This window comes from Solea senegalensis, linkage group LG1 (genome assembly GCF_019176455.1).
Source record: "Solea senegalensis isolate Sse05_10M linkage group LG1, IFAPA_SoseM_1, whole genome shotgun sequence".
NCBI classification, from domain to species: Eukaryota; Metazoa; Chordata; class Actinopteri; order Pleuronectiformes; family Soleidae; genus Solea; species Solea senegalensis.
Window position 1 is genome coordinate 2,885,135 of NC_058021.1, and position 22,215 is coordinate 2,907,349.

General features: G+C 41.9%; 2 protein-coding genes across 2 annotated transcripts in view; both read left to right on the forward strand.

Moving 5' to 3' along the window:
- Positions 1–2,715, forward strand: part of sspo (SCO-spondin) — a 66,289-nt gene extending 63,574 nt beyond the window's left edge. The window contains exons 116-117 of the mRNA XM_044045410.1: positions 1,847–1,997; positions 2,291–2,715. Of these exons, the coding sequence (XP_043901345.1) occupies positions 1,847–1,997; positions 2,291–2,313 (174 nt within the window). The 3' untranslated portion in view covers positions 2,314–2,715. The remainder of the gene's footprint in view (positions 1–1,846; positions 1,998–2,290) is intronic.
- A 1,985-nt stretch (positions 2,716–4,700) lies between these two features.
- The window catches only part of LOC122781630 (partitioning defective 3 homolog), a 175,649-nt gene continuing 158,134 nt past the window's right edge, over positions 4,701–22,215 (forward strand). Inside the window, exon 1 of the mRNA XM_044045450.1 lies at positions 4,701–5,320. Coding sequence (XP_043901385.1) covers positions 5,245–5,320 — 76 coding nt within the window. The 5' untranslated portion in view covers positions 4,701–5,244. The remainder of the gene's footprint in view (positions 5,321–22,215) is intronic.

The following is a 22,215-nucleotide window of genomic DNA, read 5'->3' on the forward strand; positions in this document are numbered from 1 at the left end:
CCCATGTCAAAAATAGCTTTTCCTCTTCAACACAAGCTCTAAAGACTGAACTTATGTCAATACATACATAAAACAACACATAACACATAAACCAAATTTCAAAATTTTACTCAGTCCCAATTTTAAATTTATATGTCGAATTTAAAATAAATCTTAATCTTAACACCTTTTTTCTTAAAAAACTCTTTTTGCTCTTCTTCTCACAGAATAACACAAAACAATACAAGACAACACATAGTCCAAATTAAAATTTTACTCCCAATTGTTAAGTCCCAATTGTATAAATATATGTCGACTTTAAAAGAAATCTTAATTTTAAAACTTTTTTCTTTTCTTTTTTTTTTTGTTAACGTTTGCTCTTCTTCTAATTTCTATGCTCAATTTTCACTTAGTAGAAGAATACCATGTCTTACAGTTTCTTTCGAAATCTGGCACCGTATATTCAACTTACTGTTGTTACTTATTGGCTGAATTTTTTTTTTTATTTATTTATTTTAATTTTAATTCAGAGCTTCAATACCACACAGGAATTAAATGAAGCTAGTCTCCAAACCACACAGGAATTATATGGAGACGATCTCGGTTACCACAAAGGAATTACACCGGACCTCGATATTCAACCACACAGGAATTATAGAATATCTCGACAGTCTACCACAAAGGAATTACAACTGTCTACCTGAACATGATTTAAAAAACACTGTACTCACTTTTTTAAAAGATGGAGCGTCCGCTGGTCAGCACCCGTTTCTGACATCAGGCGGATTCCTGTCCTCCTTTGTGGAGCGGAATTTTTCCTTACCAGTAATAACCTTCAGTCAGACCCCAGGCCCTGAGCATTGGAGCGTCCATCCCATCCTCGTCGCCAAAATGTGAAAGAAATTCTTGAGTCATCAGTGTTGAGTAAATCATGTCTTTACTGCATGCATGGATTTTTGCATGGAGGAGAGACACTGTCACCAAGGACGGTCTAAAATGGTCTCTCCCCTTCCTCCAAAAAGCTTCACCACTTATACACAAACATCAAAGTAAAACAAGAACAGACACCAAACTTAATGTTTATGACCCTAGTAGATGTTATCTAATGTTAACCCTAACAGATGCCATTATGTGCAACCCTTATGTTGACCTTTCCTGGTGACCTTTCCCTATCATATAATCACCCCAGCATTCATTCACAGCTTGACTGTTAATTGTTGTCTTAGAACATTACAGGAAACAAGAAGAAAACCAGTTATTTCCCACAAGATGTTGATTGTTCTTCGTAAACTCTGGAAATGATGATGTTCTCAAATGTCTTGTTTTGTCCACAAACCAAAATTATTCACTTTTAATGATTTCTTTGTCATCCAGAGCAAAGAAATGAAGAAAATATTCACATTTTAGAAGCTTAAACAATCAAAAATCGATCAAACGTTTCTCAAAATAGTTGTCGATGAATTTAGTAATGGATTAATAATCGATTGTAGATATACTTTTTCATTCTTCTTTTAGTTACTTATAGTGTGTGTTTGTGTGTGTGTGCTTGCAATATGAGCAACAGAGGCAGGAATTTCGACCCTGACGTGGATTTGAACACACAACCTTCTGTTACAGGCCGACAGAGGCTTGTTGTGTGAATGTGGTGAAGTCTGCTGTCTCTGATTGTCTTGTTTATTCTCACGTCTCATCTTCTCCTGTTCTCCTGATATTGTCTCATAACCTCCTCCTCCTCAAATGTCCTCATCACCTAAATGGATTCCTCCACCGTATACACCTGCTTCTCTTTTCACTTCCTCTCCTCCGTTTCCTGCTCTCATCTTCTACAGTAATTTCATCCCCTCTTCTCCTCCCTCTGTCCTCGCAGGAGCCGTACCTACAGTCAGTGTGTGAGTGCTGCAGTTACCGTTTAGATCCTGACACTCCGGTGCATTTCCTCAGCCTGCAGTGTGAGAATGGAGAGAGCGAGCCCGTGGTCCTGCCTGTCATCCACAGCTGCGAGTGCACCAGCTGTCACGGTGAGGATCATCTGTCCGTGTAATAAGTGTAAAAACTAGCCCAGTAAATGTGTCTTTAAATCATTAAAGGATACATGTTCAGGAGAAGTTCACTTTTCTTTAACTAAAATCACAAAAGTGAGACGTTATGAAGCTTTCATATTAATATCAATACAAATCTAAATATTTTACAAGATAAAAACAAAGCTCCCATCATCCACCTTGACCACTAAAGAGGATGATACAAAAGAAATGAACGCATGTGTTCAGGATTTTTAAGTCTTCATCGATCTCACACTCTGTCTTTCCCACAGGAGGTGACCTGTCCAGACGCTGAGGGCGTGTGTGTGTGTGTGTGTGTGTGTTAGAGACAGTGAGAGCAGGATGAAGGCGCATACAGTGGATTATGGGATGCATACGTTGTTGTCGTCATATGACTGGATGCTAATCTCGCTAACCTGTACAGCTTTGTTTTAAATATAACTTTTAATAATTATTTATAGACCCTTTTATGCTTTTAAATGCTGTTTGTGTTCATTAGTGTTTAAAGAACACGTCTATGTTTTATACCTTTACAAATCCAAGTGAACGTGGGTTTTTTCAACAGTGATGACATTTTCTGTCTTTGATCATATTTATGTACAGTTATCAGAATGTTTTATAATTCCCTGTAACTTATACTTAAATTGTAGATGTAGAAACATGTGTGTTTTGTAATGAATTAAAAGTTTGAAATGGATTCAGTTATGTTGTATGTGTGTTAAGACACGAGGGAAACATGACACAAAAATCCAAACTCAATATGAAAACGGTAAAGAAGAAATACTTCACTACATCACTGTGTGTTTATAGTGAAGTCAAATAAACATATATATTATAGTGATGACGTGTTCAGAGCTTGAAGAATGACGTATATCAACATGATGTTATATTAGTGTGTTATTGGTCACGTTACAGCAGTTACATTCACCACGTCTTCACTTCTGTGTTTGCAACATTATAACGTTAATTATATTGTTATTGTGTGTTGATTATAGATGTTGTTTTTAAACAAATCCCTTATTCAGACATTTATTCATGACAGCGCAGGAGGAGGAGCATAAACAGCTTCTGACTGTGTGTGTGTGTGTGGGGCAGGCTGGCTGCTGTCTCATCCATGACAATAAAGTGTCTGCCTTTTTCTTTTGCTGTGTCCTCCTCCTCCTCCTCCTCCTCCCCCCTCTCTCCCTCTCTTTCCTGACTAAATAAGGGGTCTGAGCAGCAGCAGCAGCAGCAGCCTCCTCCTCTGGCTCTCAGCTGCTGTAGTAAATATCACTGCATGTAATAAGAAACAGGAACTGATGCATTTTTAATTCACATGTTGATGGATGTGCTTCTCTGTCCTCCAAGTCCAAGTGCAAGGCTGTGATTCATCACGCCTTTCAAATCATTACAACACTGATCGCTGCAGAAGTCACTGTGATGGATGTGTACGTGAAACAGCAGCAGCAGCAGCAGTAACAACAGTAGCAGCAGTGCAGTAACATCAGCAGCAGTAGCAGTAACATCAGCAGCAGCAGCAGTAACATCAGCAGCAGCAGTAACATCAGCAGCAGCAGTAACATCAGCAGCAGCAGTAACATCAGCAGCAGCAGTAACATCAGCAGTAGTAACATCAGCAGCAGTAGAAGTAACATCAGCAGCAGTAACTATATATAAAGAGAGAGAGAGAGAGAGAGCTGGTGCTCGTGCAGGCATCATTATCATCATCATCCCCAGCAATGGGGGGGAGGGGGGAACCCCGGTGTTATGACGTAGGTGAGCAGCCTGAGTGTTGGAGAATCCCTGTCCAAGCACGACACACAACAAAGCATCAGCATCGTCATTATACAGCAGAGTAACAGCAGCAGGAGGAAGAGGAGGAGGAGCGTGTGTGTGTGTAAATGAGGCAGAATCTCATTTCTGAGGCTCAGATTAATGTTAGAGATAAACTGTAACATGTGGTTGATTTAGTTATTAACTGGTTAAGGTTAATGAAATTATGCTGTTCTAAGAATGTTGGTGTGTGTGTGTGTGTACGCGGGCGCAGGTAATGGAACACCTGTTCGGATCATAATCAGCAGCCTTTTGGCCACAGTCTGGTGCAGCAGGTGTGTGTGTGTGTGTGTGTGTTTGATGGGAAATTAAAACAAAAAAACACATCTTGTTCATTTTAAATGTTTCAATTTCTGCTGATTAAACTTAATTATAAAATGAGTATGTGATGAAGATGAAGACACAATGACGTCATACTGGTACCAGTTGTGTAGCAGCACCACTTTAAAAACAACAAACATTTTAAACAAGACGATACAAAGTTATTTATACTGTAACGTGTATGTTATTATTTTGATTTGTAAATAAAAAAGAAATATGTTTGCTAAATAATCAGGATTTCATTTAAGAATGTTGTTTCAAACAAATACGCCAATCTTTTTTAATTTGACGACCTAAACAAAATGTCACGTGAGCTTTGTGAGACGATTCTCTTGGAAAGACATGAACAATTCTTCTTCTTCTTCTTCTTGTGTGATTGTAAAAAGTGTGAGCAGCTTCGCTCCTGATGAACAAAGGGTTAAAGAGGCGCAGCTCGACGGCGGTGGAGCTGAAGTCATGCGGCTGAGCGCACAGTGAGGAGGAAGAGCGAGACACGAGAACACCAGAAACACACACACACACACACACGAAACCAGGACGCGTCAGGCTGCTCCTCTCCTCTCCTCTCCTCTTCCTCCCACAGTGAAACACGCGGGGCTTCAGAGGCTCAGAGAAGCTGGACAGACAAACAGACGCTTCCTCCAACTATGGCTCCAACGACGCTCGGTCAGCGCGCGTCAGTGGAGCGGACTGTGGTGCACGAGCACAGACTGAGGTAAAAAAAAAAGACACTCCTGCATCTCTCAGCCAGAAACCTGGAGAGATCCGCTCCATATCTGCCGTGCGTACCCGTGCGTACCCGTGCGTACCCGCCGCCTCCTCCGCTCCTCTTACTGGACACCTGGACCTCACCTCCTCCAGCCTCCGTCTCTCTGAGTCTCAACTACTTTAAGGGAAACTTTTGGCTCGCGGGATCGCTGCAGCTGCACTGAGGCGGGCACGGTTCAGTCTGGAGGTGACGGAGCGTCGTGCGCTCAGGCTGCGGGGGAGACGTGCGAAATACGCAGCAGCAGCAGCAGCAGCAGCGGCGGCGGTGTGAGAATAACACAAGCACCGCAAAGTCTCTTAAAGTCCGCGGGTCACAGCTGCGAAGATGCCGGTTCGGCGGGGCCATGTGGCTCCGCAGAACACTTTCCTGGACACCATCATCAGGAAATTCGACAGTCAGAGTAAGAACATCATTCATTCATATACTTTATTTATTTCATTAACAGTCTAATTGATGATTTGAATGTAAAGCTGCGCTGTCATCTGACATGAACTTCAGTGATGATGATGATGATGATGATGGAGGTGATGTCCCCAGTAAAGTGGGACAAACATTGTCTCTGTAGTTCATTTATGTTGTCACCACTTTACCATGAGAGGCTCCAAGCTGTTTCCTGTTCCTTAGAGAGTGACGTCACGTGTGTGTCCTGACTGAGCATCGTCATAGTGTTTGTCCTGTTTTGATCTGATGTTGAGATGATGGAACAGTCATGGATCTCCATCACGCCTGATTCCCGGTCAGTCTCTGCAGAGCTGTCAGATCTGGATCAGGTGTGTTGAGAAGACAAAGAGGATTTGTCTGAGCATTTGTTTGTGTTTTATTGAGTTTGTCCCTGACTGTTGATCAGCAGATTTCAAACCTGAAGTCTTTAGTTTAGTTGATCGATAGAATCTGAAGATGTGAGATCATGTGCACACGCCACCATGTTCACGCGGCTGCTGTGGAATAACAAGTGATATCAGGCTGTGTTTCTAACACCGAGAGTTTCAGACAGATCGTGTCTGTGCCGGATTTAGTGTGAACGAGAGCGTTTCCTGACGAGAAAGTGACTCCACACAAGTGCAGTGAAGATGAGAAACAAATGTCAGAGTTGAGTAATTGACATTAATCCTGCAGTCGTCAGTTTTGCATGGATAACTGTGTATTTATATTCTGCTGCTGACTGGAATCCTCTTTGAGTCTGTCAGTCTGTGTGTGGACGGTTTCCATGAGAGCAGCTGTTTAGGTTTTTTGAAGTATGGCTGTTTGAGGTACTGTCTGTCTGTCAGTCTGTCTGTCTGTCTGTCTGTGTGTGTGTGTGGACGTCCCAGCCTGGGACGTGGATCCTCACTCTCACTGAAAACATGGAGACGAAAAGAAAAGCGATTTCAGTCATTTCACAAAAGACTCGCCTACTAAAATGAAGGATATGATGCCCAAGGCTCAGTGCTGGGGCCCCTCCTCTTTGCCATGTTCACCACCTCACTGGGGCAGATCATCCGCTCACATGGCTTCTCATGTCACTACTCAGCTCTATCTGTCACCTGACGACCACACGGCCTCTCTGCGTGTGTGTGTGTGTGTGTGTGTGCAGTATAAAGACGTGTGAATAATGTGAGTCAGTGATGAAGGTTTGAGTCTGGAGACATTGTTGCAGGCTGTTGGTCTGACCCATCGTGTCCTCTGATACTGGTGACAGTGTGGTGTCTCATGAAGAGGACATGGAAGAAGCAAGAGCATCAGTGGACAGCTGCACCTGCACAGATTCCACATCTGTCTGAACAGCACAGAGAAAAAAAACATTCCTGCGTTTATTCAACTTTAAATTAGAGCTGTAACTAGCGATTATTTTCATAATCGATTATTCTGTTGATTATTTTCTTCGATTGATCGTTAGGTCCATAAAATTATCCACATTGACAGTTTCATCAAGGCCTTTTATATCATAAATATTTTCAGTGCATCCATGTGAGTGTGATGAAAGTTTCTGATGTAGTCAGTATAATAAGCCTTGATTTGTTGATATTCTATTCTTTCTTTTTTTTTTGCTGACTGAAGCAAAAACAGGTGTTTCCATGATCACAGTCAGTCTGTCAATCACATGATACAGTGATACAGCGACAGTTCACCACGCATCTGCCATAAACTGAAATCTGTTATGTTCAGTTGTTGTTTACATGAAGTTAATATGTTTGTTAATAACTTGAAGTTAGTTATATATACTAAATATATATTTTAACATCTTCAATTTGAAGGTGATAGACGGTTGAAAGTGAACTTCAATAATGTTAGAGGTAAACAACGGATTCCACTGATTTAAAGCTTGTTTAGGCAGGATGTTAAGAATTCATCATAACTGTAATTGAATAAATGGAGTTTTGAAGACTTTGACCAATCACAGGACAGTTCAGAAAGACAACACTCTCTTATTAGATAATATCTGCCTATGCTGCAAAGAAACCTACTAAATCAATAATTCTGCAAGAGAGTTGCACAATGAGTGCAGTAGAAACACATAAATAACAGATTATGTCTCATCTGAGGACAGAAGGTGTAGACAGATTATGTCTCATCTGTGGACAGAATCTGTGGACAGATTATGTCTCATCTGAGGACAGAAGCCAGGATTGTTTTTAACTAACCTCATCCTAACACAAACTCACGATGGATCGTTAGTAAACTGTTACCGGTCTTTTATAGTAACACAATCTCTCAACTCACACGCTCAGTTGTGAGTTGAGTTACCCACAATGCAACTCAACCACCAATTCTGAAGGAAAGAAAACATCACGCACTCCTACACAGTGTCAGTCAGTCCTGTAGCACTGCTAGAATTTTATAATAACTACTATTTCTTACCATATATAAAGAAAGAAAGAAGTATATATGTATATGTATGTATATATATATATATACATATATATGCATATTATATATATGTATATATATATATATATATATATATATATGTATATATATTTAGACTGTTGGATGTTGTTTATGGTATCAGCTGTTCATTTAACATGGACTCTCTGTTCTAAGTCCAGATGAATTATTTTGTTAATTGACGAGTGTTAAAGCAGCAGCAGCAGCAGCAGCAGCAGCAGCAGCAGCAGCAGCAGCGCTGACTCCAGTCCTTTTACTTGGAGACATTCATTAGTCCTCACACAGCAGCTCCCACTGGAGACACAAAACCCTTAACACAATCATTTTCACACACACACACACACACACACACAGATACACAGCACCAGGAAACACACGCTCACACACTATGTAAAATAAATGTAAAAGAGGAGGCCCGCCCCACACACACACACACACACACACATGCAAATCATCCTTTGTAAATCACAAAGGCTGCAGTTTAGTTTTTCCCAAAGGTTCCCAATATTATTATTATTTTTATTATTTTTATAATAATAATAAATATTCTGATGGTAATTTCTTCTGGTTGTGCAGTTTAATGTTTTAAATCTAAATGAATATTTCTATAGAGCAAAGAATTAAGAGTAGATAAATCACTGTGTGTCAACATCGTCTGAGTTTCACAGGTGGACTCATCTGACGAGAGAAGCTCCGAGCTGGACATTTTAATAACATTTTATTTTCCATTGATTCTGCCTCCTGCAGCGTTCATGTAGACAGTAATGATTCACATCTGTTACTTTCTACAAGACACACGTGCACGGGATGATTAGACACAAATGAACAAGAGGTCAGAGAGATTGTAAAGAGATTATTATTGTGATCTTTGTCAGTGAGAGATCAGTGCATTTTATAAAATAGCATCGCCTGATGGTGCAGCGTTGATGTGTTACAGCGTGTTTGAACCACTTTTCAGAGAATACTCTAAACTTGTTTTGAGTTATTTGTTATTTGGACACAAATAAGAGACAGAAACACATGATTTACTTTGTTCCAGATATTTCAAATTTGAACCAAAGAGGAAATGTACTTAGTTTTCTTTTTTTTGGTATCATGCAGTAACCTGTCTGGAATTTCTTAAACACGTGTGGAATTCTATCTCTCTGTGGGTGTATCCTCTGTATTTACTATACACTGATCCTCTGTGGGTGTATCCTCTCTTCTTACTGTACTCTGATCCTCTGTGGGTGTATCCTCTCTTCTTACTGTACTCTGATCCTCTGTGGGTGTATCCTCTCTTCTTACTGTACTCTGATCCTCTCAGGGTGTATCCTCTGTGTCTTACTGCACTCTGATCCTCTCAGGGTATCCGCTGTGTCTTACTGTACCTGATCCTCTGTGGGTGTATCCTCTGTGTCTTACTGTACTCTGATCCTCTGTGGGTGTATCCTCTGTATTTACTATACACTGATCCTCTGTGGGTGTATCCTCTCTTCTTACTGTATGATCCTCTGTGGGTGTATCCCCTCTTCTTACTGTACTCTGATCCTCTGTGGGTGTATCCTCTTCTTACTGTACTCTGTTCCTCTGTGGGTGTATCATCCTCTCTTCTGTACTCTGATCCTCTGTGGGTGTATCTCTCTTCTTACTGTATGATCCTCTGTACTGTACTCTGATCCTCTGTGGGTGTATCCTCTCTTCACTGTGATCCTCTGTGGTGTATCCTCTGTATTTACTGTACACTGATCCTCTCAGGGTGTATCCTCTGTGTCTTACTGCACACTGATCCTCTGTGGGTGTATCCTCTGTATTTGCTGTACACTGATCCTCTGTGGATGTATCCTCTGTGTCTTACTGTACACTGATCCTCTGTGGGTGTATCCTCTGTGTCTTACTGTACACTGATCCTCTGTGGGTGTATCCTCTCTTCTTACTGTACTCTGATCCTCTGTGGGTGTATCCTCTCTTCTTACTGTACTCTGATGTATCCTCTCTTCTTACTGTACCTGATCCTCTGTGGGTGTATCCTCTCTCTTACTGTACTCTGATCCTCTGTGGGTGTATCCTCTGTGTCTTACTGTACACTGATACTACATTTGTGATGTCTGTGCCGTCAGGCAAAGATTCCACTGACACACTGTGTGTGTGTGTGTGTGTGTGTGTCTCCCTGACAACAGCAGACAGAACAACAACAATTCACCTTAAAAAGACGTTGCAGAAACATTTCACTTCATGTGTTTTCAGCTCAGTCCAATTACAAGCCTTAAAGCCACTGTGCTCCGGGGAGGATGCTATCATTCTACAGCTGAAGTACAAACACTCCATCGCTATGGCAACTGCCCCCATGACTCCCCCACCCACACAAACACCCACCCTCCCACACGCAGTCACACACGCACACAGTGTGCAGTGTTTGTGTTTTCTTAACTCTGTAATGTTTTAAAATATATTAGAATTTATTAAATAATTTGTTTAACTATTACAAATGAACATAAGGATTTTAGATGGAAGGAAAGAAAAAGAGAAAGATGGATGGATAGACAGACAGACAGGCACCTTGACATACACACGACTGTCATGTACCTGGTTGGTCAGAATGAATCAGGTGGGAGTTGCCATTTGAACTTTGTCTGTGTCTATACATATACATATAGGATTTGAACCTTTGATACAAAGTAACTTCTGGTTTCTGTCCCACACTTTACAACTGTGACGTTACACTTCAGTCAGACTGACATGTTTCCATGTGTTTTAAAGGTCTCACACTATTTTACATTTATCTTTTATTTTTTTAAACATACTAAATATAACATTTAAACAGCAGACAGGTGTTGAGATTATTTCCACAATGCTCACTTTCATGCACACGGTCAGTTTATAGAGATGATGACACTTTCTCTGAAATACATGTTTTCAGTGTCCATGAGTGTCACATTGTGTGCTGACAAAATATCTATACAAGTTTTCTGCTAATATCGGTCAATATTCCACGGTCATGGCCAGACCGGCAGCACGAGCATGTGCAGGGATATTCCCAGCAGAGGAAGACGTACAACACACTGGTGTGTGTGGAGTGTGTGCACATGTTAGACACAGAGGAGACTTTTCTTGTGGCAGTAAAATAGAAACGTGTTTCTTTGTCCTTGCTCTCCACTTCTTATCTTTATGTTCATCCTCCAGATGTTTGGAAAATCTGCTGTTTCAATGCTTTTCTAAATAAAGACTCACTTATTTGCTTTACTGTGCGCAGCATTAATGCAGCACTGAGGGGTTCCTCCTGTGGTTAGCTTTATTTCTCTGCTCCATCTGTTTCACTCAGATGGTGTAAACACAGCAACCCCGTTACGCTGTTGCTCGAGTCAGGAGTGAGTCACTGCCTCAAGATTTTCACTTTATTGGTGTGAAAGCACTTGTCTCTCGCTCACACTTGCTCACACACTCGTCCCCTCCTTCTGAGTGGTCTCCGGCCTTCCTCTCCGTGTCTTCCTCATACATTTACACCCACACGTTAGCGGAGGACATGCTCACAGACTGAAGCACTTGTAAACACTCGGGGCTTGTAAACACCGTCCTCGCTCGCTGCCCTCCCTCTGCATCTTTCTGCTCTTTGTCTCGTTTGACAACCTGTTTCCATCTCTGTGGTGCCCGTCTCACTGCCGTCTGATCTCAGTACGGTAACATGGCACCTGCTGAAGAGACTGAAGAGAGGGAAGACAGAGAGTGTGTGTGTGTGTGTGTGTGTAGTTTTCCCTTTAAAATACAGAAGATGCAAAAATAATTGGAGCTAAGTCATCAAACATGGCGTAAGTAATTGTGCTGCTGTAAACCTGATGATGACAGTCCAGGTCTGAATGGATGATCGCGGTTATTGTTGTACTTTAACAACGTAAATGTGTGCAAAGTGAACAACTTGGTGTTTTGTTTCCCTGTTGCATATTTCTTTTCTTAATTCAGATAGTTTCCTCTTAGTAAAGTTTGAGTTATACCCTTAATATTTAAGTGTCTCCTAACACGTTGAAGATGTTTCATGTTGAAATGTCTCTCTGACATTGAGTTCCACACACACACACACACACACACTGACCATTTGTTGTTCTACTTTTGTCCTTTTATCTCAAAGTAAACGTGACATCAAATCATCTATTATGAAAAAGAAGAAAAGGCATGAATAATGAGGTTGGTACGGCACTGGAAGCGCCGGGTTTGTGCGAGGATTGTGTGTGGTTACCATGGAGACGACTGAATGTGAAAGTGTCAGAGGCTAAAAATCAGGCTTAATAGTTTGGAATGTTGGTTTGTTTCATCTCTGACCAAAAATCGGATTTCAGATTTAGCGTCAGTGGATGTTATCGTGAAGAAAGGGACACAAGTTCTTCCACATCATCTTTCATACATTCAAGGTTGATGCCTTGCTCTAGAGCTTCAGTCACTACAGCCACCCTCGTGGTCCTGGTAGCTCCAAGGATTTGAACTTGTAACCCTGTGATAAAGCACATGGTAATAACTCACTGTTAACTGTGTTATTTTGGCCTCAGTGAACGCGTGAGTGAAAAACCTGCTTGAGAGTCTCGTGGTGAACTGGAGTAAAGAGTCACTCTGCAGCGTCAAGGACACTGTGATAAGGATGAATACATAAGCTGCTGTTGGGAGGATTACACTCGTGACCCTGTGGCTGTGGAGTCTCGACCTCACTGGGAAACAATAATAAAAGGGTTTTAGTGTCGGAATGCTAATCTATAAGAAACACCTGCAGCAAGGTTTTCATGTCCTCTTTAATGGTTTGTAATTTCATCATGATCCATTTCACACGCTGATGTAAATGTGTGTTGTGAACTCATTTCACTGAGCTCTCGCCTCAGATCACGACACACGCGGCAGAAGCAGCTCGGAGACGCCAACACGCTTCTAATTATTAGGTTTTTTGAAAAAAGTGCCCTAAAGGCTGACGTATCAAAGCGTCTCTGGGATGAAACGATGCATCGACTGCACGTCGTTGTGCAGCTGAAGATCTCACTCAGGGTGTTTGTTTCATACCTTGATGTTAAAGTGGAGCGAAAACTAAAGGAAAGAAGGAAATGGAAAAACAAAGAGTTCAGAGATTTACAGTTTGACAGAAGACAGTGAGTGAGTGAGTGAGTGAGTGAGTGAGTGAGTGAGTGATTTTTATCATTTTAATGGAACTCAGTTTGTCATGAGTTGGACTAAAAGCTAAAACTTTCCCTTAGTATCATCATTTGAAACAATGTGTCCTCAGATCACCTTTAGCAGGAAATATATCTGGACTTGTATTTAAATACAAAGTCATTCACTAATATTTCAGTTGAGTCACATGACTAGTGTTGTCATGTGACTCCTTGCCGCGGCACCAGCTATTAGCCACAGATTTCGGCTCCAAGTGGACTTAAAACACACCAGTGTTCACCAGCTTCAAGGCTCTGGTCTCCGGTTTCTGATCTCCTGTCTCCAGGTTTCTGGTCTCCTGTCTCCAGGTTTCTGGTCTCCTGTCTCCATGTTTCTGGTCTCCTGTCTCCAGGTTTCTTCTCCTGTCTCCATCAGGTTTCTGGTCTCCTGTCTCAGGTTTCTGGTCTCCAGTCTGGTCTCCTGTCTCCCATGTTTCTGGTCTCCTGTCTCAGTTTCTGGTCTCCTTTCTCCAGGTTTCTGGTCTCTTTTCTCAGGTTGTGTTCTGGTCTCCTGTCTCCATGTTTCTGGTCTCCTGTCTCCAGGTTTCTGGTCTCCTGTCTCCAGGTTTCTGGTCTCCTGTCTCCATGTTTCTGGTCTCCTGTCTCCAGGTTTCTGGTCTCAGTTGTTTCAGCTGAGCGACCAATACTGTTACCGTGCCGATGTATCTGAATTGGATAATCCTAATTTATTATACTTTTAGTTAAAGGGTGATGTATTTAATTTCCCAAATAATTAATGTTTTATTGTTTTAGGTTATTTATTTTATTATAAAGACTGTATTTATTGTTTTATTTAAAGTATTATTATTTAACATAAATTAATTGCTATTTTATACTACGTTGTGTCTATTTTGTACCATTTGTGTTGCTCTGAATATTTCAAAAATATTTCAGAAACTCAGTACTTGTACTCTTGTGCTTTTTTACTCTTACTCAAGTAAGTATTATTTCATGAGTACTTTTACTTCTACTTGAGTAATTATTATCTTAAAGGAACAGTACTTTTACTTGAGTCATTTCTGGTCACCTCTGTTCACCATTAGACGTCACCAAATCTTCCAGTGTGGACCTTTAACGTGGACCAGCGTCTGTGGGCGTCGCAGTTCATCAGTGCTTCTACAGAATATTAACATAAACGCTCTGATAACAGAGAGTTTAACGACATAAACAGAGTTCTTTTTATGCATCTTCTCCTTTCATGGCTGTGTGATGAAAGTGTGTGGCTGCCTGTTTTGAACCTTTTGTCTTTCGAGGTCCAAATACGTCAGCATATGAAGACAAACATGAGCAGGTGGAGCAGCCGCTCTCCTCCTCCTCCTCCTCCTCCTCCTCCTCCTCCTCTCACACCTTTGCCTCTACTTGTATTTGTCACAGCTTTATCTCGTGGCAGCTGCTCTTTCACTCTCGTCCTCTCGTTCATCAAGTCTCTCTCCGTCAGGTGTTCCTAGAACTCCATTACACCTCTATCATCCACTCTTTCTTTCTTTTGGGGTTTGAACTTCCTGTCTCAGTGTCAGTGTGTCTCCAGTGCCACCCTGAGGGCAAACACCAGCTAACTTGACTTGAAGACCTCAGAGTCCCCCGCTGTCCTGGGGATTAGACCTCATATGCATAAATCTGCATAACCCTAATTACAGCAGGAGGAGTTGCTGTCTTCACTGTAGTCAGACACTTCAGAGTGAAACAGTCCATTAAGGATTGCAGTGATTATGGGATTATCGCTCTTAACCACTGTCCCTGTGTCAGGTGACCTTCAGATTATAGTAGCGTGGTTTTATTTCCAAGGAAAAGGATTTCAAGTCATCGGCAGCAGAGACACCGTGGAACCAGGGACACCGCGATGTCTCTGCTGTAGAACCAGAGACACCGTGGAACCGGAGACACCGTTGGAACCACATCCACAGGAACCAGAGACGACGTCTCTGCTGTAGAACCAGGAGACACCTGTGGACAGCAGAGACACGTGGAACCCAGAGACACTGTGGTCAGAGACACTTAGTCCACCGTAGAACCAGAGTGTGGAACCAGAGAGAACCAGACACTGTAGACCAGAGAGACATGTAGAACCAGAGATACTGTGGAACCAGAGACACTGCAATGTCTCCGCTGTAGAACCAGAGACACCGCAACGTCTCTGCTGTAGAACCAGAGACACCGTGGAACCAGAGACACCGCAACGTCTCTGCTGTAGAACCAGAGACACCTCGATGTCTCTGCTGTAGAACCAGAGACACAGCAATGTACCTGCTACAACTGTGTCCTCTCTGTCCTCTGTGTCCTCTCTGTCCTGTGATTGGTCTCCTGTCGTGTTTGTTTTGATGTCATGTTGTTGTTTTTCTGTCTCATCATTTATAGAAAGACTTTATTTGAATGTGATATTTTTCACTTCTTCCACTTGTACATGTCTTATACATGTTACATCACGTCCTTGTTATGAGTGAATAAGTCAAAACAAAACTAAACAAAAAGTCGATTTTGCCGCAGCAGCAGATCAGTGTAAGAAAGTACAGTATGTTCTTCATGTGACAGCAGGTTCATCATGTGACAGCAGGTTCATCATGTGACAGCAGGTTCATCATGTGACAGCAGGTTCGTCATGTGACAGCAGGTTTCCTCTTCACAATATATTATTGATGTGTTCTGTTTAGAAACTGCTGCAAAATACAACATTGACGTCCCTGTTTGTCGTGTCACATTAATGACATCAGCACTTCTGCTGCTGTCTCTGAGTAATCACAGAGATCTTGATCCTGATCCTGATCCTGACTGTGACAGGAACATGTTCCACCTGTGAGCTGGCAGCAGGTTTACAGCTCACACAACAATGTAACCTATAAAAAATACTCCACAAACAATTTAAAATGGAATTAATTTGATTTCAGTTGGAAGCCTTATATGATGACTCATCACTTTCTTTTGTGAGGAATTCTATTTTTAGTCCTGCTGAGAAGTTTCTGGGATGGAAACTCCGTCTGACAATCACATGACTCAGTGGACTGTTAAATTCCGACTCATCATTTCTCTGATAGGAGACAATGAGTCTAATACTGTGGAAAACACATCTAGTTTCATATACAATAATAAATGCGCTCTGACTTGAGAGCTCCTCCTCTGTGTGGGTGGAGTCATCACAGCATGTCTGTGGTGATGTGGAACCCGAACCCTTTTATCTGCGACACAAACACAAACGAGTGACTTGCAGTTTTTTGGGGTGAAAGTGAATCATTAGAATCATTAGAATCATTAGTTCAGATGAGTTGACAGAATTGTTCAGTCCTTCAGTCACTGAACTGAAATACCAGTGAACGTGGTCTCTAAATCCACCAGACTCCTCAGTTCAACACATTTGCTATATGTTGCAGATGTTTTCAGGATTTTTAACTTTGATCTACATTTGGACATTGTTGGCTTTGATTCTTGTGTTCGGACTCGTGACTCTTCAGTAACGACACTCTCTGATGACGTCACAGCACGGATCATACATACTTGATCAAGTGATATTACTTAAACAGAGAACACTAGTCAGCAACAGATTTTTTGCCATGTTCATTTTATACAGTCTATGGTTCATTTCATCAGGAGGAAAGTACCAAGTGCTAATGGGGGTGTTTTCAGAGCACCCGTGTTTCACAGGTAACAGCGTGTCTTCAGAGAACACCCCCCTTGTTTTCACTATTTTGGATTAGCCCAACCCACACAGGGTGAGTGACTCAGGTAAACCCGGACCCCGGGGACCGGCCCCGCAGACGTACTTAGCTCCGTGTGTGGAGCTTCAGGACACATTTAAAACACACAAAACTCTTGGCATGGCTAGTTTTTGTGCTATAATTAACAAACGGAGGCTGTTAAAAGTCGACAGGTGGCGCTGATTTAAGAAATAATGTTGTTTTAGCAGCTGTGGTGCTAACGGCTAGCTCACGCTTGCTGTGTGGCTTTGTAGCCTCTGAGTTCAGAGGTTAAAGAAAAACGTTTAACCTCTGAACCAGCAGTAGCACACATGCGCTGTTGTTGTGATCATGTGATCTACATGCAGAGCCCACTTGATCACAGCGGGAGCTGCTGGATAGAAGTTTATATCGGAGATGTTAGAGTTAGTCCGATATAATCCAATAATCGTTTTTTGGCTGATATTGGACCGATATCCGATATCAATATCAGATCGGGACATCCCTCGTCACACTTTAGTATCAGCTGAACCTCGTCAGAGCAGGAAGTTAAAAAACAGCAGGACTGATGGCGAAAGAAAAAAAGAGTCGAGCTGAGCTGAGCTGAGTCGTGCTTGAACTGCTCCATATAAGACAGTGCATATTAAATGCAGACCATTTAATATGCAGTGTCTCATATCTGTATTCATGGAGCACTTTTCTAGTGTCGACGAACACTCAAATGCAGCACATTTTCTGTCCCACGTCTTTCATAGTCATTGATACGATGCTGGTAACGTCTTGCCCAAGGACACGTCGGCATGTAGACGAGCAGAGGCGGGAATCGAACAGGAAGGTTGTGGGTTTGTCTGCCAGTGAGCTATTGTTCTCTGCAGCTGTGTCAAAATCTTTGGTTTCCATGGCAATAGCCCAGTGAGAAGTCTGTAGATGACAAAAAATCTTCAGTCCATCTCTACATTTCTTCTCCGTCCACTCACTCCTCGCTCTCATTTGTCCTTAATCTCACTCGGCTTTTATCTCTCTGTCTCTGTTGCTAGCAGGCACAGAGCTGATATGTTGACTTGTGCCTCTAGCATATGGGCTTCCCTCCTTATCCACCTACGCAGTGTGCTCAGGGAGATTCCACACACACACACACACACACACACGCAGACTGAAAAGCCTCCCAGGTCTGGTCTTAGTAAATTATTCAGTCTGCGTTGGTGGGTTTATGAGTCAGTGTATGTGTGTCTAAGATCTGTGTGTGTGTGTGTGTCAGTGGGAATATGAAATGGTGTTTTCCTCCTGAGAAGCAGCAGCTTGTTTTTAATCAGCCGCTCCATCAGCTCACTCCCTTCAAAAGCTCATTAGAGGGAAATTGCTTGGAGGAAGCAGGAATGGAGTGAGTGGTCAGTGATGTCACCACATCCAGGGGTCTCCTGGATTTACTGTACTTATTTAAATATAATGTTATATATCTCTATATATGATCTTATATATACATATTATATAATATATAATGAGTGCACAGTGTGGAATGACAAAGCACGTTGTGTCATTCCATTAAAAATGGAAGGAGGATTGATTGCAGAGAACTCCTCCCTCTCTGGAGTTTGTTATACAAATACATCTTATAAATAATCTCCAAATAAACATATGTATTTTAGACACAGACACAGTCAGTAACAGGTGTGCAGATGTTGTATGGGATGGATGGAGTGACTGAAGTCATGTGATTCAGTCATTCAGATCTCACCACTCACTGTTATTGTTTGCAATTATTCATATTATTAGTCATATTGTTCATATGCAGATTCATCTTGGTGGTGGTTGGTGGTGTTTGGTGGTGGTTGCCTCGGCCATGAAGCTGCTCGGTGAAGTCAGCTCAGCAGAAGTGGAATGCAGAGGCCCTCTAATAAGACCCGAGTGAGGCCGGGAGAAGACGCACCAGTCCTTAAGCCGACCAGGGGGCTTTAGGCAACAGCTGAAGGTGAACCTAAGAAAACAGCTCACATTTCCTGCCACCATCACAGAGACCTCACTCAGGCCAGACATAGCTGTTGTGTTGGAAACATGAAGGCAGGTGGTCATACTGGGAGGACTGGAGGAGGCCAAGTATGAGGAGCTGGCATGTGAATGCTGAAGCAGAGGAGGTTCCTGGTGTGAGTCCATCCAAGGCGTCGTCCATCAGTCTCTCTGCAGGGACAGTGGGGCAGTGAGAGGGCTGCACAGCAACAGAGCCATCAGTCGATCAACCCCGGCTGGGTCGCCCGGTTGTTGAAAGACCCGAAACAGCCAATGACCCCAGGAAAGATCACTGATGGTGTGTCTCAGTTGCATCAAGAGGTTGTAGAGATCTTCACTCGCAGCTGTGTGAACTGCTCGTGGTTGTTTGATATGCACACGATGTTAATATCTGCAGTAATAGTATTTACTCGTGAGCCTGATTTAAATAAATCTGACGGAGTCACGCCCTCATCACAGAATCTACATGTGTCAGTCTTTTGTCTTCATTTTATATCATTCTTTATCTTCTTTAACTTTCCTTTTTATTTGACAGTCAAACCCTGTCTCACTACCTGTGGTTTTCTTTCAGTTTTGCATGTTATAATAATTCAGAATTAACCGTATTTAATTTAATTTGGGGGATTTTTGTTGTTGTTCATTTATTGATTCTTCTTCTTTTTGTTCTTCATGAGCAGAAACGATGTAACAGTATTTGTTTGCTGCGTCCTTCACTCAAAAACAGGCTCGGTCAAGCAAAACTATCAGACTGAGCAGAGCAGAGGTGGGCGGAGACAAGTAGACTTTTCTCTGTGTTTTCAGTCAAACTTCATCCTTTACAAGATCAATGTTGCTGTTGTGCAGCACGACATTAGATTTAAACTCTGCTATAATGAGACATTTAATTTCATCACTGTGTGTGTGCGAGTGTGTGTGTGTGTGTGTGTGTGTGTGTGTGTGTGTGTGTAAAATAAATACAGTACGTTCATGCAAACATGCCTCTTGAACTTTCATGCCCTCTAAATGAGTCTGACTCTTTTAAAGACTTAACCAGCTGAAAACCACTTATCCAGAGGCCGGAAAATTAAATGTACAACACATGCACACGCCTGCGCCGCACACGCTGCGCACACACACACTGCCATTGTATAACTCAGTGCTCAATGCAGCCAGACAAACCCATCAGGCTTTATGAGCCTGTGAGAGCTGTTACTGCTGCTGTTACTGCTGCTGCTGCTGCTGCTGCTGCTGCTGTTACTGCTGCTGCTGCTGTTGCTACTGCTGCTGCTGCTGCTGCTTCATGTAGACAGACTATCAAGTGCATCCACATGAGTGATCTCTGCTGTTCCCATGAATATCTGAACAGACACGTCCACTGGTGTATGTCTCTCAGGTGAATGAGCTGTTGAGTCCAGGATGGACAGCTTTACCAAATGATTCGTCTCCTTCATGATGGAAAAGGGAAAGATTGTAATTGTGTGTTTAACAGCGGGAGAAATGTACACATACGTTTTCAGTCTGGACGTTTGCTCTCTGGTGAACATGCTGAAGAGAAACAGTCGTAGCATCATTTCATCGCTGAGATCATCGTTTTGTTTTCACATCAGAGGTCAAAGGAAGTGTAAGTTCTGGCTGTTTCTGCTTCCGTTTGCCAGGTGTTGTGTTCCAGTTACAAACAACATATCCACATTATGACTTGATAATTGATGCAGGTGCAAAGTGCATGAATCAGTGTGGCATCAGAAATAACTGCAGAGGAGATACACATACACATACAAGAAAGAAAAGAAATAAAAGTCTGAAAACTGTGGCCTCCTCCACGACTGTGTTGAAGAATGACTCGAGCTGATGTTCAGGGTCTCTTCTATAATATCACTCCATTACATTTAGAATTAAAATGACCTGTGGTCTTTGTTTGCATTTCATTTCTTTCATTCATTCATTCATTCCTTCATCATCAGTGTATCAGTGACACATTATCTTCTTCCAAAATCCTGGCAAAGGATAGAAGAAGATCCAGACTGTGGGTGGAGTCCTGATCTAAATCTCTCTTCCTTTCACACTGAAGTTATTATGGAGTAAATGAGAATGATTTCAGAGAACGTTCTCACACCACACGCCTCAGCTCTGCTGACAAAGGTAAAGAGGACGGCTGTGGCTCGAGGCCCGTCCAAGAACTCCAAGCTATAATATGATCAGCACTGGGAGAACAGCGCTTAAAACTCTAAACTAGTCTAACTTTTATTGATAACTATGAGGATGTGAGGAGGTGTTTGAGTATTTAAAGTTGCAGTTCATGTTTTTTATGAACATAAAACTGAGCCACAGAAATGATTCAACATCCTGTTCACTAAGCAGGAATTCTAAATCCACTCAAATACTCACACTGTCAGAAAAGCAGAGACTGCTTCCTCTGGGATGGCCCGTGATACTTCTGGCACAACCTGTCACCTGCAGCACAACCTGCGGTTTCCATGGTAACCTCTTACACCTCAAAGGAGATGAAGTGATCATTCAATTTCGCTGCGTGAAAGTAACACGAGAAGAGTGTGACGAACACTAAGAGTTAAATATAAAGAATGGAACTGACTCGTTAACACTGTGAGACAATTATCATTATCATATGAGCTGTATCAGTAATCACAGTAATCACAGTAATCACAGTAATCACAGTAATCTGTGGCTTTTGTTTAAAAGACGTATGTGGCTGGTGTTTCCTCTTCAGCCTTCAATCAGCCTCTACCTGAAATCATCCCTGTGCTTTAGTGTGTGTTGGGACACTACTGCATTCACTAAGAGACATGGATGAATGAATGAATGAATATTTACACACTTTCCCCTCCATATTCTACATACTATAATTTAGACTTTATTTTGTAGAATGACAGAAGAATCACATCACGTGTTATGTACCATAGAGTTGGTTAATGTGATAATATAATGATTTAAACATTACAGCTAAAGTCATTATAGTCATTACTGAAGTAATTATGTGTCTTAATCTTTCTCACCAGTGGAGAAGCAGATGATACACGGTAACTAAACTAAATGAAGTATTATTCCTTCTCTTTCACCTCCTTCTTTCTTTTATTCGTCCTCCTCTCCACTGTGCTTCTTCTCATCCTCACTCTTCTGTTGCAAACCTTTACGACACTTATGACTATTTATGAGTGCAGCATTCCTCATAGTGGGAGAAGAAGAAGGAGCTCTTCAGAGGCTTCAGACTCTTTAGTGGAGGCCATACATCAGTCACATATACTGTCAACCTAAAGCACAACAAACCTACGCTGTGTGTGTGTGTGTGTGTGGGTGCGTGTGTGTGAGCATTAAGATCATCGAGTGACATTGAGCAGAGTCCCTGGTGCTAAATGGAAGTGGTTTAAAGAACCATAGCAGAGTTTGTAGGAGTCAGAGTGGCAGAGGTCAGAGGTCACAGTTGTTTTAAACACATGCAAAGCCATGGCAACTACGACACAAAACCATGTAGAGCCATAATGAATCTAATGAATGAATGTGAATCATGTGTAGAACGTCTTGATGTGTTCATGTTGTGTCTCTTTATGTTTAGTTAAAGTCACTCATGTCCAGTCTTGTCATGCACTTCCTGTTTTATTTTGTAT